At 40.5% G+C, this 14,786-nt stretch overlaps 3 protein-coding genes across 4 annotated transcripts in view; 2 read left to right on the top strand and 1 right to left on the bottom strand.

Annotated features, from left to right (window-relative positions):
• LOC117814889 lies at window positions 1-8,690 on the top strand. 2 transcript variants are annotated; one of them, XM_034686445.1, is made up of 19 exons: window positions 1-66; window positions 150-287; window positions 393-485; window positions 580-762; window positions 845-933; window positions 2,525-2,700; window positions 2,832-2,970; window positions 3,877-4,008; window positions 4,220-4,339; window positions 4,438-4,543; window positions 4,700-4,820; window positions 4,905-5,161; window positions 5,252-5,564; window positions 5,761-6,152; window positions 6,234-6,506; window positions 6,603-6,779; window positions 7,712-7,816; window positions 8,228-8,319; window positions 8,405-8,690. In XM_034686445.1, exons 1-19 carry the CDS (start codon window positions 58-60, stop codon window positions 8,478-8,480), a joined length of 2,991 nt encoding a protein of 996 aa, XP_034542336.1. In that variant the 5' UTR covers window positions 1-57; the 3' UTR covers window positions 8,481-8,690. The 2 variants fall into 2 exon arrangements, with proteins under 2 accessions (XP_034542336.1, XP_034542337.1); XM_034686446.1 differs by having other exon boundaries at window positions 4,700-4,796.
• The window catches only part of dnaja2b (DnaJ heat shock protein family (Hsp40) member A2b), a 6,484-nt gene continuing 383 nt past the window's right edge, over window positions 8,686-14,786 (bottom strand). Inside the window, exons 2-9 of the mRNA XM_034686461.1 lie at window positions 12,680-12,739; window positions 12,072-12,298; window positions 11,897-11,977; window positions 11,614-11,747; window positions 11,303-11,499; window positions 11,004-11,148; window positions 10,514-10,641; window positions 8,686-10,404 (exon numbers count right to left, since the gene is read on the bottom strand). Coding sequence (XP_034542352.1) covers window positions 10,216-10,404; window positions 10,514-10,641; window positions 11,004-11,148; window positions 11,303-11,499; window positions 11,614-11,747; window positions 11,897-11,977; window positions 12,072-12,298; window positions 12,680-12,739 — 1,161 coding nt within the window. The 3' untranslated portion in view covers window positions 8,686-10,215. The remainder of the gene's footprint in view (window positions 10,405-10,513; window positions 10,642-11,003; window positions 11,149-11,302; window positions 11,500-11,613; window positions 11,748-11,896; window positions 11,978-12,071; window positions 12,299-12,679; window positions 12,740-14,786) is intronic.
• ppp6r2b (protein phosphatase 6, regulatory subunit 2b) overlaps window positions 14,369-14,786 on the top strand; it is a 24,307-nt gene continuing 23,889 nt past the window's right edge. The window contains exon 1 of the mRNA XM_034686458.1: window positions 14,369-14,578. The gene's annotated coding sequence lies outside the window, so the exon portion shown is untranslated. The remainder of the gene's footprint in view (window positions 14,579-14,786) is intronic.

Below are 14,786 nucleotides of genomic sequence, written 5' to 3' on the forward strand. Positions count from 1 at the left end.
TCAAGCTGTAACCATAGTGAAATCCTGTATAATTGATTAGCCCACAGTGGTGAAAACATGGAGCAGGTAAGATGTTTTGATGTTGGCTTGAAAACAACAATAATACCCATGTGCTCTCTGAAGTTGTAACTTTATGTCTTTGTTTGTAGGATCATATCACTGGTCTGTATCGATTCCTGGGTTTGTCAGTCGGAGCAAAGTTTTCCCCTGAAGACGTGAGTCTCCTCTTCAGTAAAGTGTTTCATGTTCCCTCCAACTCCGATGCAGCATGTGTGGCCATGGAGAAGGTAAATGCACTTTGAACAAAGAACATCGTTAAAGGCAGCTTTGGTTTGATCAACACTCATCATTGAATGCTGCTCTGTACCTGTGAGGTGTTTGGATGTGCTCAGATTGCAGGAGATGATAGTGGCTGGTGTTGTGTTGGTGAAAATGTGTTGGACGTTCTCTTAGAAATGGAAAGAGAGAGAGAAAAGAAGGACAAGGTACAGTAGTCCTTGTTTTTCTTGCATAATATGTCTGACAAATCCATTATTTTATTTAGTCCTCACTTCTAAGAGACAGCATTGTCTTCTGTAGCTTTTCTGGGACCTCCAGCTGCTAAATGTTGGAAATCTCAACACTCTCCATGAGACGGACGAGCTCATGGAGGTAAAAAATACCTTGCACCTAAGCAGAGAGTTAAAAACACTTAGAAAAGCTCACAGCCAGTCAGAGTCAGGATCACCCCAGCCAGGTATCTTTGGCACGTACAGTCCACAGGTACGTGCCTTCAGTGTGTCAGTTGTTATCCTGCCCAGGGGCGATCACTCTTTTCATCATTACGTTTACTTTCCACACACAGAGGGAGAGACCGATGGGAAATAAGGAGTTGCATGGCAATGTGAGAGCTGCGAAGAAACTGAAGAAGGCATTCAGGCAGAGCTGGATGAGGTGATTATTTGAAGTGTCAGAAGCTGGAACAGAAACAGTTAAATACAAAATTCAAACTAAGACTCTGATAGCATGAACTTTTTATTTTTTACTTCCATACTTGTCAACAATTAGGATTTAATTTCTCTTTACCTTGTTTGTTCAAGCTATGCCTACTAAACGTACTGCAATATAACTCCAAAATATAACAGCACAGCCCATGACAGATCCAGACTCTTTAATTGGTTGCAAATGGTGGTGATTATGGGGGTGGCATGAAATACGTGTGCATAAACACATAAATAAAAAGCTCTATTACCCTTTACTTATTTACTGATCATATCTACTTTAACTCCTAACATTAGGGTATCCAGAAGATTTTCATTTCCCCTGTATTTTTTTCTTTTAAAAGTTATACAACAGAGTGGCAAATAGAAATCTTGTGAATCCCATAAATCATATAAATCTCCTATGCTTAAATCTATTTATTTTAATTTTAAAATATGCCACAGAGAAATACAGGGAAAGCTACGGTTGCTGTGCTGCCTGTTGAAGCCATAGACAGTAAATAAAGGTTAAAGCACAGCACAAATACAGGATTGACAAGGTAAACAGTCTATCATGGCTTAGGATTTTGGGGCAGCACCTGGTGTGGGCAATCAGATTTCAAGGGGTGCCATACCATCCCTGTGCATCCTTTGGATCCGCCCCTGGCAATGGCAAACAGTTGTTTGAACTTCAATCACATTGCACACCTTCAAAGGGATAAGGCTGCATGGGGACATTATTCAGGAAAGAAACTAAATAGGTATTATTACTCAGGTTGCATTATTTCATTTTCTTGTTAATACCTGTTCTCCCATTTCAGTATATTTCAAAATGCAGGACACAAAATGTAGAGCAAGGGTACATAACTTTTTAGAATAGCCTCTAATGTGGCAACAAGAAGTTAACATGACACGTTCAATTTCACAATGAACTGTATTTAAAACCTCTAAAATCAATCTTTGTTGTGTGTGTGTGGATATTATTAACATTCTTAATACTATTTATGTATGTATTTTTATTTATTTCTTTATTTTATATTATTTTATTCATATTTATTTATATTTATTTATTAGTATAATTATTTATTATATTACTTTCACTTTTATTACTACCACTCCACTTGCTTATCTGTTTCACCAGATTCTGATAATGTATAATTGTCAAGGCAAGCACAAAGCAAAATGTTTTTAATTGCTCTACCAATACCATTACCAATAAAAACAAAATTATAAAAAAAAATAAAAATAAAAAATAAACTCTAAATTCATACACTGCGTTTTTTAATGGCTCATGCATAAACCATACTAAGACTGCTAACATTAAATAAAATCAGTCACTATAAAACTGAAGCACAAACAACCCTGGGTGCACTAATTCAAATTTACCTAAATAATTTCTGCTGCATATATTTTGCATTTTGGCACCTTCTTTAATCGAGAAATGTCTATATATATTTCTGATCATAGTAATCACTTAATGCATGTATTTTTATAACCCATCCTCTATGTATAGACTTGCTCCTTGCCCATGGTTATGCTGTTGATACTTTTTTTTTTCTCCTCAGACTGGCATCAGAGGGTGTGCAAAGTATATTGCCCTGTCCAGCGCAGGGTGATAACCAAGGGTGTGGATGTCAAGTCTGGGGGTGTATCTCTCTGTCAGATGTCCTCCTCTCGGTGGAAGTGAAGTATGATGTGGTGACCCATTTGCTTTATACAGAAATGCTCCAGGAGCACCACAGTAAGGAGCACAAGATAACACAGCAATAAACCACTGCTCCCAATTCAACTTTCTTAGCATCATTGAACCTCATACAGGTGCTCAACAGTCCTGTGTTTTTTTTCTCCTTATTCTATTCGATGCTACCAAAGCACTGAGCATCTGGGAGACTCTAACACATTGGCAACAACAACAGGAAGAGGAGGACCTGGAGTATCTTGTAGACAAGGCTTTGGAGTCAGGTGACATGCTCTGTTTGGCTGAACTACCTGGAGCATTTAGAATATATAGGTAGGTTAAAAGTTCAAGTTATTATTAGGGTTGCAAAGCGGGGGTAAATTTCCGGCAAATTTTCATGGGAAGTTGAGCTGGAATTTTGGAAATATTCCAAATTGGAAACTTTCCATGGGAATTTATGGACATTTATGGGAATTAATGGGAGTTAACTGGGAATTGAGGGTAATTTAATGAAAAGGTATCATATCCAAGCATATGTATGTTTTGTTATAAGCAGACATCCATCCAAAATAATACAATTAAAACAGATTTATTTGTAAGTAGAACTTTATCAAGTGTTAAAATTTTATTGAACAATCAATTCTTTCATTGAAGAACAAAAAAATGAATGTTGAGTTCAATATTACTCATCCCTCTGACCCAACCCATTCCAAAAATGCAATCCCAACAAAGTACCATTAAAAATGTTAAATGAAAAGAGCCGCTCTCACTCCAAAAAAGTCCCATTCAACATGCACATAAAAAAGCATCTTCCCTAAAGCTTCTGTATTTTTGCTAAACCCTTTCAGGCAATGGGCTCCTCCTGGGTCTCATCAACATCCTCCATGCCCTCTTCCTCAACATCAAACTCCGACTCTTCCTCTTCAGTGTCACTGTCCACCCTTGTTGAGGATGGCTCTGCATAGATATTCAACTGTACTTGCATGAAATCTGGTTGTTTTAGTCAGGATTATGCTAAAATGTATTTTCCCCAACTATATTTAAGTTCCCTATTAAGAGCCAACCTTCAATTTAGTGCATTCCCGGCTTATTCCCGTTAATTCCTGTTAATTCCAATGGAAAGTTTCCACCTTTGAAAGTTCCCGGAATTTTGCAACCCTAGTTATTATTAGAGGTGAAACAGAGTCTTAATAAACAGAGACATCTCAGAAAACTTTTATAAAAATGATTCTCCTGCAGGGCCCACCAGGCATCATCTCTGAAAAGCCATTATGAGACCAAAGGAGAGTCCTGGTCTGCTGTTTCGTTCCTGTCTGGGCTTCACACATTTCGTCAGCAAGAAAAGGACACACTAGCAGTTCTGGGCCAGAGGTATACGTAGACTTCCGAAATACATCATACAAGGTTCACACAAGTTTTAAGTGCTGCAAGGTCAATGTGAGGAATTTGACATAATGTGAGATAGCCTGTGTGATATTGCTTAACATGTTGTTTCATATTTGTTCAGACTGACACACATGAGCTCATATATATGCTTCTAACCAAGACTGAAATGAGTCTATTTGTTAACTTTTGCCCCTAGGTTGGACAGAGAGGACCTGAGACTGATGTGTTTGTTCATCAGGTTAGCAACTCTCGGAGCTCAGAGAGAAAATATGTCCTACAAAGCTCTTTTGGCAGCTCGGCAGTCCTGGGAGGCATGGTGAGCCAACTAACCCAGAGGCTTAGTAACAACACTAGAAATGTACTCACTATTGCCAGGTTTACATCTCAAACTATCGGTGCAACATTTATATACAGGCCACAAGTGAAGAGTCCATGCAGAGCAGAGCAGGCAGCCTTGTGGCTCCATGGAGGAGAAAAGGAGGAGCGACAGAAAGACTTAATCTCAGCATCACCACAGCAGGTGTTGTAAATTGGATCATGGGCAACTGATTAATATAGAAAATGCTATGAAATTATAATATTTGTGGAGTAAGTTATCCCTCAACGTATCAACTAAAGGAACCACTACTGTATTTTTATCTGCAGTAAAACAAAAACTCTGACCCTGTCCCTGTAGGCAGCCCTGCAGCTGCTGGTGCTGACTCAGGAGCAGGAGAGGAAGCACCTGATCAAGCTGTTACATGGGGTGTCCAGAGAGGATTTGCAGGATCCAGGTTGTGCAATGCCTCAAAAGGAAGGCAAATCAATATTTTCTTCTATTCTGCAGTGTCTTTGGCAAAAGTAGATGTCTTCCATATTTCCTGATTTTGTTTCCTTTGCAGAGAGTTCTGAGCAAATTGCTGTTAGAAATGACCTCATTGCAAGGCTGAAGCAGATCTATGCTGACCTACAAACACAGAATGAATCTCCAACACCATCAAATCAACATCAGCCACATCTCCAAATGGACCACATGAGCAGTGAACTGCGAATGTGGTTCAAATTTCAGCTGGAGGGTTGTTCCCTGCTCCTCTTGACCCAAGTGATGGAGCTCCAAGAGATCACAGCGTCCACACTGCTGCCTGCACTGATGGATGGGGTGAGTTAAAAAACAGTCACAGCATCCAATCAAAATGTTCACAATAACATCACATAGAGTTTAGACATTGTGACTTATTTACTTTTTTAGAGTGCACAGAGTGTCCAAGCCTTGCGAGACAAATTTGAATCTGAACTTCATGCCCAGCACATCACGCTTAAACTCCTGGTCTCAGAAGCCCCCTCTACTTCAGGCTCTTCGCTCAGTCCTAAATCAAACCTGGTTGACAAAAGCATCAATGAGCAAATCACAGCTTTGTCCAGCTGCAGTGGACCACTTGATGCTCAAAACGCCAGTGGTAGGTCAGCTGAGACTCAGGCTGTTGTTCCTACCAGAGGAGGCAGCAGAGCAGTGCATGCAGTTGAAGCTGTGGATGAGACTGACACACAGGACATCTGTGAAGGTAATGCACACACAGACAAAGCTGCATTTCCAGTTCGGGAAAGACCCAAAGGTTTTGGTGAGGTGTGGGATCCTGGGGCTTTATTCTGATCCTGGTTATTGCAGTGGACACACACTTTGCACCTCTTTAAGTCCATGTACCTAGGTAAGTTTTTGCATTGGAAACACAGCTGTTTTAACTATACTTACTCCTTCAGGTTGTGGAGCAGTGATGGAGGACCTACCTTACCTGGAGATCTTGTGTGTATCAGATGCAACCAGTAATCCTCCACAGTGTCTTGCTGCAGAGGAAGCAGCAAAGGAAGAAGACGAAGAGGCCAGTGCAATGAAGAATGCTCAGAACTTTGAGAAACAGGGCTCACTGATCACTCTTGCTTGGAGTAAACCTCCAGGAGATGACACTGATTGCGAGGCCGAGGCTGCAGATGGAGATGCAGGACACAGTCAGGATTCTGGGAGCGGTTTGAAGACCCAAATCTGTCAGAGCCACATGGACAACAGAGCTAAGGTCTCAACACAGTATGAGGAGATTTCCAGAGAGAGGGACAGACTGATCCGATCGGATTACACTGATCATCCTGACTCACAGGTACTCGATCATACTGATCAATCATTGCGTTATGTGCCAAATCTGATTTTCTTTTTTTTTACTTTTATATTCTTCTTCAAGGTGACCTCTGATGGGAGAGCATTAGCTAATCAACCAGAGCAGAGAGAAGCCGTTTCTCACTGTGACCTGCAAGCTCATCATTATATTGACCCTCCTATGATTGAGCAGCTCTCTGTTGACCTCCGTTCTGCACTGGCTAATGAGACAGTCTATGTGGACAGTGCCGTGGTTGAGATGGAAACATGCCCCGCCGAAACAGAGTCAGACATGTGGAACTTGAAAGGAACAGAACTTGCTAACACTGAAGACCAGAACAATAATTCACAAGTCACAGTGAGTCTGCAGTAACATCTGTGCAGGCAGGATTTGCGCCAAAAATTACTGCATTTTTTTTAAAGCACCACTCAACTGCTGTTTCCTCTTGTAAAGGTTGACAGTGGCTCGGCCCTGAAGGAGAAAAAAAGGGAATCTTCATTGATGGAGAGAGAGAGAGCAATAGAGCCAGTCTCAGCAGTGGAGCGAGAGAGGACGATGCGAAACCTGGTGGACATGCAAAGAAAGGTCGAACAGAGGCAGCAGAGGGACAGAGAGAGACAACTTCTTAGGGTAAGAAATATGGGTGTAGACGGGAGGCCACACACATTACACAAAAGTGAACATTGTCACCCTATTAAAATAATGGCCTCTGTCACTTTTTGATGAAAATTAGTTTTTGGCCTAAATCATCTCTTGATGATTCTGGCCACCTCTGGTAAAATCGCCTTAATCCTTAGTTGAAAGGATTATGCTCTTTATGCCCTAAAGGACAATGGCCTATGTCAAGAGGGTGACTTAGGCCATTTTATTCTTATCCTAAGTCAAAATGTTTGATTCTTTAGGATAAAATGTCTGACTTGGGCAATTGTCAAGCTTTCATGATGGCTCTGCTTCAAGAAGCAACAGAATCTATAGTGCAGAAGAAGCTCTAAACATGATTTTTGAATCAGTTTCTAGCGGTGAGTGATAAGGTTTACTATCGATCCTGACATTTGTTCAATTTAGGTTAGAGTTATTTACATTTTGAGTTTGCTTTATGGAATTAAAGGACAGTTAATAGTCGAGTTTCAAAAAGTTGTTGGAAATGGGTTAAGTTCAATAAAAACCCAGTAAAGAAGACCTGGAGAAGTGAGGAAAAGGACTGCCTCCTGACCAATTTGATTTACCTGACATTTGTTTAATTTAACTCAGGGTAACTTCAGTTTTGAGTTTGCACTATGGAATGAAAGGGCAGTTTAAGCCAGGTTTAAAGTTGCCCAAGTCATACTAGAATGTTCGAAAATTGGCCTAAGTCACTTTATTCTTTAATGTTACATAATGGACACACAACGTTCTATGTATGTCATCCACTGTCAAGGCCTTTTTGATTGAAATAATTAATAAATATCATATGCTCTGCATTTGGTAAGGTTTTTGTGTTTTCCAAAAAACTTTAAAAAATGACGTAGGCCATTATTTAATAGGGTGACAACATGTTAGTCTAACAAATGTTTGTCTTTCAGGTTCAGGAGCGTCTGTCCATCATCCAGCACAGAAAGGCAGAGGAAGACCTGCTTGGCCTGAAAGGCGAAGAGACGCTTAAACACCTCACACAAGATCTACCACAGGTAAGACCCTGTATATTAACCCTCCCGTTATGTTCGTTTCTCAGGAACAGCAATAATGTTCCTGGATCAACTTGACCCGGGCATATTTAATTATCCAAAAGTGTCAGAAAAAAAATTATTAACGCCATTACTAACCATTTTAACCAATATTTAGTGCAATGGTGTTCTTTAATTCTCATAGATCATGGTTCAAAGAGGATAACTCACTCGTTTTTAATGTGTGTGTTCGTGATTGGGGTGAAATATGTCACACAGTTGCAAAGAAACAATTAGTATTTGACACTTCTGACCCCTTTTAGCCTCCACGTTGACTGTTGGGTCAAGAACCTGGAACATAACAGGAGGGTTAAGAGAATCAGGCCTCAGGATTGTATCCTTTCATTTTGTCTCACACGACATCATGTGTTTTAGGAGGACAAGAACCAGCAAAAGACAGTTGTCAGAGAGCGACTGGAGCAGCTGAGAAGAGAGCGCTCTTACGTCATGCAATCCAAGCGGGAGAGGTGAGGGACAGTCTTTAAAATTTTACATAATAACCTAATTAAAGTTGACCACAATCCCCTGTTCACATTTCTGTTAATCTCTTAGGAATACTGCAGGATTTAAGGAACTGCTGGGTCCAGTAGCGGTCTGCAGCAGAGAACCAGATGATGAAGCAGACTGAGCTGCTTTTAAAGACCTCAAAGTTAGTCCCATACTCACCATAGTCCTTCTCAATGCTCTTCAAGAGACGTCAGCTAGTAACCACAAGTTCTTCCTCTAGTGAGACTGTTCTTCATACATGTTGTTTGAATGAAATGTTGTAGATTTCAGCCTGTCGTTAGAATAGAAATGCAGGTTTTGCCCATTAATAAAGAAAGATATCAAACTTGAAGTGACTGTTTATTAGACAGTTTAATTATCATCTTGACAAACATAAGCATCAACAATAATGTCATTTATCAATGACCCCTTTTAGTTGTGTACACATTATCCCTCTGTGGCCTAAATTACATACACAATGAGTCACAGAGGTGCATGTAAACAGTCTACAGAGGGTCCATCAACTTCTCTTCATGTGAACATAACATTAATATTGGCACTGTTGGCCATTACTCACTTGCGTAAGAAATAATTTGACTAGATAAAGGACACTGCTGTAGACTCTGACTGCACCTATGGACTATGGCTGTATTTATTTACAGGTCTATGAGGATGGGAATATTGTTACATGTCAAATGACGCAGGTTTGGCTGACAACTCTACAATGGGGAGTGTATGTACATTACGGAGGGCTGGTGTGGGCCCAGTGGTTTTCCTGCAAGAGAGGAGGATCTCTCATTCCTGGTGTGTAGAGGGAAAAATGTCTACATGGGGGGAGAGATTTTCAGTGGATAAACATTCTGTTTTTACCTCTTTAATTGTCCCCACTCACACTGCAGTCCAACGCAAAGCAGGAATATCTATCACTCTAATGGGCCTGAACATTCCACAGCAGCTCGCACACACACTGAGCCACTGCATTACACACATACAAAGTACATGAGTGAGTCCTCAAACAAAGTGTACACAACTTAGGTTCAAGTTCTGTGGTCTTGAACATAATAGCATTCACACCAACAAAGACAAACAAGCTGAAAGTTCAAACTAAGAAAACATGGTGCCTACTGGTGCTAGAAGCAGACCTTTAATATTTTAGCAATGTGACAGCTTGGGAACAAACAGGACCGGTCCCATTTTTAAAACTCATTTTAAAATTATGACAGTTCTTTTTGAGGATGAGGTGGACTGAATCTGTGTGTATCTCAGCAGGCTGTGCAGAGGACACGCTTTTAGGGCCGTATAGCCCGGACAGCTCTTATGATAGCAGGGCACTTTGATAGCAGTGACTCTGAAAATCCAAACAGGTGTGGTGTCAGATGTCTCAGTTGTGTCCAGATGCTGGATCTACATGTGCAAGATCTTCAGCAAGAAAGCAGCATGCGCTTGTGTGACAGACTAAACTACACCTTATACAAGATAGTTAACAATATTTGCATTTTATACACTGGACTGGTGTTTCCCACAGTGGAAGGTAAAAGCCTGTGATGGAACAAAAAAAGAAAAGGTCCAAGTCGAGCTCAGTCAGTGAACTTCAGAGAATGACACCACCTTCTTGCTGAGGCTTTGATGAACACTACTGTCCATTAACACAAAACAGTCATCACACATCCAGCATATTTCTGATGTATGGGCACCATGGATCTGAGGAGGGCTGATATACCTGTATGTGTGTATTTGTGTATCTCTACTCTTCCATGGGAATCATGAAACGAGAGAAGTGTGCATGTATGAGCATCAAGTCTTGAATGGTGTTAGCAATGGGACTTGAGGGATGTTCATGTCTTGATGTGTGTGCATGTCTTCATGTATGAGTCTTTCTATTGGTGTGCACACTGCACCCCCGGGCCATGGTGGCCTCCCTCCTCATCAGAACTATCATTGTAGGCCTCTCTTCTGGCTCCACCTCCTAAACCTTGACTCCTGTCAAAATCTGTCAGGTCAACTTCCTCTGCATCTGCTGCGATTACAGGAGTCTCAGCTCGGGCAGGCAGCAAGCACTCAAGTTCCTGAAAGAAATTGGTTGGATAAAAAAAAAAAAAAAAGGAATATGACACCAAAACCAATCTTGTGGGGTTAAAATTGTCTGAATCAGGAGGTTTAAAGATGCCAACTCACATTCAGTTTTTCAGGTTTAATCCAGTTGTTTTCAGGGAACTGGACGTCAAACTTGATGTAAAGGTCTCCCTTCTCAAAAGGATTTCTGTACTGAGGCATTCCCTCTCCTTTCACCATTCGAATACAGCCTGACACAGAAAATAATCAATAAATCACATTAGATTTACTAAACTACAGCAGTCACACAATTCTCAACATTACGACTTCAAAAGCCTGGGAACAATGTTCACTATGCAAAGTTTTAAAGGCAACTTTTTTTTTGATTACATGCTCAATTGGATCAAGCCACACTATTAGTTTAAGAGTCAATCGTTTTTCCATAACACCATTCATTTTTCATTCTTTATTAAATCTCTGATAAAGTTCTGCTCGTCCAGCCCCTTCTTTACTACATTAGACAGTAAATCAAAGACCAATCACTTTCATTCAAACTGTGTCAGGACAAGTATATTAGCAGGAATGTCAATAAATGTTAGGTAGACATGTTTACCTGGCTCAATGACTTTGCCAGGAGGGTATTTGACCAACAACTGACGTGCATCAAGGTGTGCGACAGTCATCTGGAAGCCACACAGAGCCTCAACCAGGCCGATACGCTGGACCATGTGAAGGTCACTGCCTTCACGACGGAAATCCTGAGACAGATTGAAATCCAAATTTGCTTTAGATCAACACAAAATGTTTGTTTAATAACAGCAGCAAAACCTTGAACTATTGTGTTCTCAGTGATGGTACGCAAATCAAGACTGCTAAAGACTCAATGCCAGAGGTCAACTGTTTTTTATTTACCTCATGCTCTTTCTCTTGCAGCACGAGGACTATATCTCCTGGTTCAACACCTGGCGCTTGGTCAGCTTCCCCAGAAAATGTGATTTTCTGTCCGTGTCTCATTCCTTTGTCCACATGCACCTCCAGGAGCTTTGTTTCCTTACACACCTTATGACCCTCACACTTTCTGCAGCGGTCCTTCTCATTTATCACCTCACCTGCACCAGCAGACAGATTGGACAAGTTCAAGGAGGCATTTTCCCCCCCAATATTTTACATCATCCATGTATTTGAAACAGCAAGAGTGGGTGTTTTATGAGCATGAACGTTACCCTCTCCATTGCAGTCTGTGCAGACTGACTGCATCTGTTGAACCATCCCAGGGGCAAGTTGTCTAATCATGATTCTCATACCCCGTCCTCTGCATGCTACACACTTCTGCACTGCTCCTGCCTTACCCCCCTGACTAAAAGGCAAACAGTAAAAAAAAAAATGACACTCAACAGAGGTTTCTTTCACACAAAATGAATGAAGTAACACACCATCTTCTGTCAGGCCTTTGAAACTATAAGCACTATGCTGCTTAGTTATGATTAACAATTTAAGTGAACTCACCCATTACAAGCAGCACACAGCACATTCTTACTGAGCTGCAGTTTAGTGGTTTTGCCATTGTAGAGGTCTTCAAGAGAAACTCTGTGAGGAAATAGGGGGTTATTGGATTTGTTGAACTTTATATTAAATTTGAACCTCCAACCGAAGCCCCCAAACTCAATCTCAGGTGACTTACTTCAGAGGGTGAACCATATCTTCCCCTCTTCTCTTGCCTCCATTGCGACCTCGGCCCTGTCCCCCCATGAACCCAAAAAGTCCTCCGCCGAAAATATGAGAGAAGATATCATCCATACCAGGTCCTCCACCTCCTCCCTCTCGTAAGCCCTGTTCTCCATAGCGATCATACAGCTCCTTCTTTTCTGGGTTTGTCAGCACCTCGTAGGCAAAACTGATCTCTTTGAACTGAAAAATATTAAAAAAAATAAAAACAATGGCACCGCTTGACATAGAGAAGAATCCTAGAAAACACTGAACATGAGTCCCCTCTTACAAAGCAAAAGAAACAAAAGGATAATTTAGTCTTGTGTGTCACATTAAAGCACTTTAGTCACAGCAGAGTGCAAATAAAAACACTGATGCACTTCTCTCGTGGGAGAAGCTGTTTCATGTGCTTTGCTCTCATCTCCGTCTCAGGTTTGCATTCAAAGAGTGAAGCTGTGACCATGACATACTAAATCTTCATTGATCTGTCCCAACTGTTGCGTATCTGCACTGCTGTTGTTGACATTATTGCTAACTATAGTGTGGCTACTAGTAGCATGACATGCCTGTGATGCAACAAACCTTGTCTCCAGCATCAGGATTCTTGTCAGGGTGGTACTCCTTGGCCAATTTACGGTAGGCCTGAAACAAACCAAAAACATCAAGATTAACTGGGGGAAATGCCAACGTTGTTAAATAGCTCTGCAAGCAAATCTTTAAGTGTATTAGCTGTCTGTAACAGCCTCGTAAGCCAAGGGCTGGACTTGTGGGCCTGCTGTCAAAAACATCAGGCCACCAGCGAGAGCATTGTTGCCTTTGACATCACTTAGCATGTTCGTGTTAAGACGGTCTTAACAAAGAAGTGTGCATCTTGTGAATTCTTCAAAGACGCTAAATAGATGGCATGACTTTTGTGCAACTCTAAAATCAACTATATAACGAAACAGTATTTTATATTAACATGATGATCTCTCTGTGGCTTTTCACATACTAACCAGCTTGTTAAATTGTATTTAAAAATCACATGGGATGAGACGGAGCGGTCTGATATTAGTTTTTAAATAAAACTGCAAGACTCGCTCTGGCCTGTCCCTCAGGTGTGAGGCCGAGTACAGACAGTATGCATGACAGTCTTTCATGGCTCAGAGTAGACAGGAGGTGGGCATGCAACCTTGCAAATTTGATCAGGAATATCTGTTATAGTAAAGAACCAAATTGTCTGTATTCACAAATAAGGTATATGAGAGACAAACACAGTTACAGAACCCGTAATGCAGGCTGTTCAGGGTCGTTTAGTTAAGAAATGACTCAGAACTGATGCGGTGAGCAGATCTGTTATGTATAGAGCCATTACACTGTGGAATCATTTACCAGTTACTATAATGGAAGCCCCCAGTAAAGCCAGTTAAAAGACTTTTAAAGGAACACCTGAATAATAATAACCCTAACATTAATGAATTTTAGTGAACATTGCGTTTTTTTCTTATTTTATGTTTGTAGCATTTCTAGTTTTCAGAGTTTCTATCTTGTGTTTGTAGTATATTACATTTTTCTATTTTATGTTTGCAGCATTATCAGTTTTTCTTTCTTATGTTTGTAACATTTTCAGTTTTTCTATTTAATGTTTGTAGCATTTTCATTTGTATTCTCTGTGTAGCATTTTTCTGTTCCTGTGTTTCATATTTGTAGCAGTTTCAGTTTTTCTATCTTGTGTTTGTAACATTTCCAGTTTTTCCATCTCATGTTTGTAGCAGTTTCAGTTCTTCTATCTTATGTTTGTAACATTTTCAGTTTTTCTATCTGATGTTTGTAACATTTACAGTGTTTCTATCTTATGTTTGAAGCATTTTCAATTGTTGTATTCTCTGTGTGTAGCATTTTCCTGTTCTTGTGTTTCAGGTTTGTTGCATTTTTCTGTTCTTTTGTTTCATGTTTGTTGCATGTTCAGTTTTGTATTTCATGTATATTTTGTGTGTTATGTTTGTTTTATGTGGACCCCAGGAAGAGTAGCTGCTGCGTTTGAGGCAGTTAATGTGGATCCGAATAAAGGAATTAGTTTGAGGTTTGGTTAAAACATATGACATGAAAATAACAAGTGCACACAAACATGCAGTTAAAAAGCTCAAGTCAGCTTTAGCCATAGCCCCTTTTGTCATTAAAAACAGGAGCTGCTGAATGTTTAGATGGAGTCGTTTTAAACGACGTGCACATTAGCTAACGACGCTGGATATGCTAAGCTATCCGTTTTTTTCCGTTAACGTTAGCTATTAGCCTCCTCAAAGGCTTGTCTCAAATGTTATCTCAAGATAAATCCAAAACCAGTTGTTTGGAAAACTAACACCAAGCCATGGGCTCAGAATCTCAAGCACTATAATGGCACAATAAGCAGTTGCTGTTTAGCTAGTAGAGCTGTTTTGCTAACGTTCCTCTCAGTCGGTTCGGCGGTGGCTATTTGCTGGAATCATCCCACGCTAACGGCCGGTGAGCGGTTACACTCGTGGTCACAAGTGTGTTTCTTCATTTTCATTAAGACCTAGTTTATCTTAAAAAAGGCTAAGCTGAAGTGCTTTAAATGCCTGTTGTTGGTTTTTCACCACAAAACAGTGATTAGCTGTATTTGTCTTCGAAAACGTCCACCCTTAAAGTAGTGAACAGAACTAGCTAACGTTAGCTTAACTGCTGCTGAGCA

The sequence above is a fragment of the Notolabrus celidotus genome, chromosome 6 (genome assembly GCF_009762535.1).
Source record: "Notolabrus celidotus isolate fNotCel1 chromosome 6, fNotCel1.pri, whole genome shotgun sequence".
In the NCBI taxonomy this organism is placed as follows: Eukaryota; Metazoa; Chordata; class Actinopteri; order Labriformes; family Labridae; genus Notolabrus; species Notolabrus celidotus.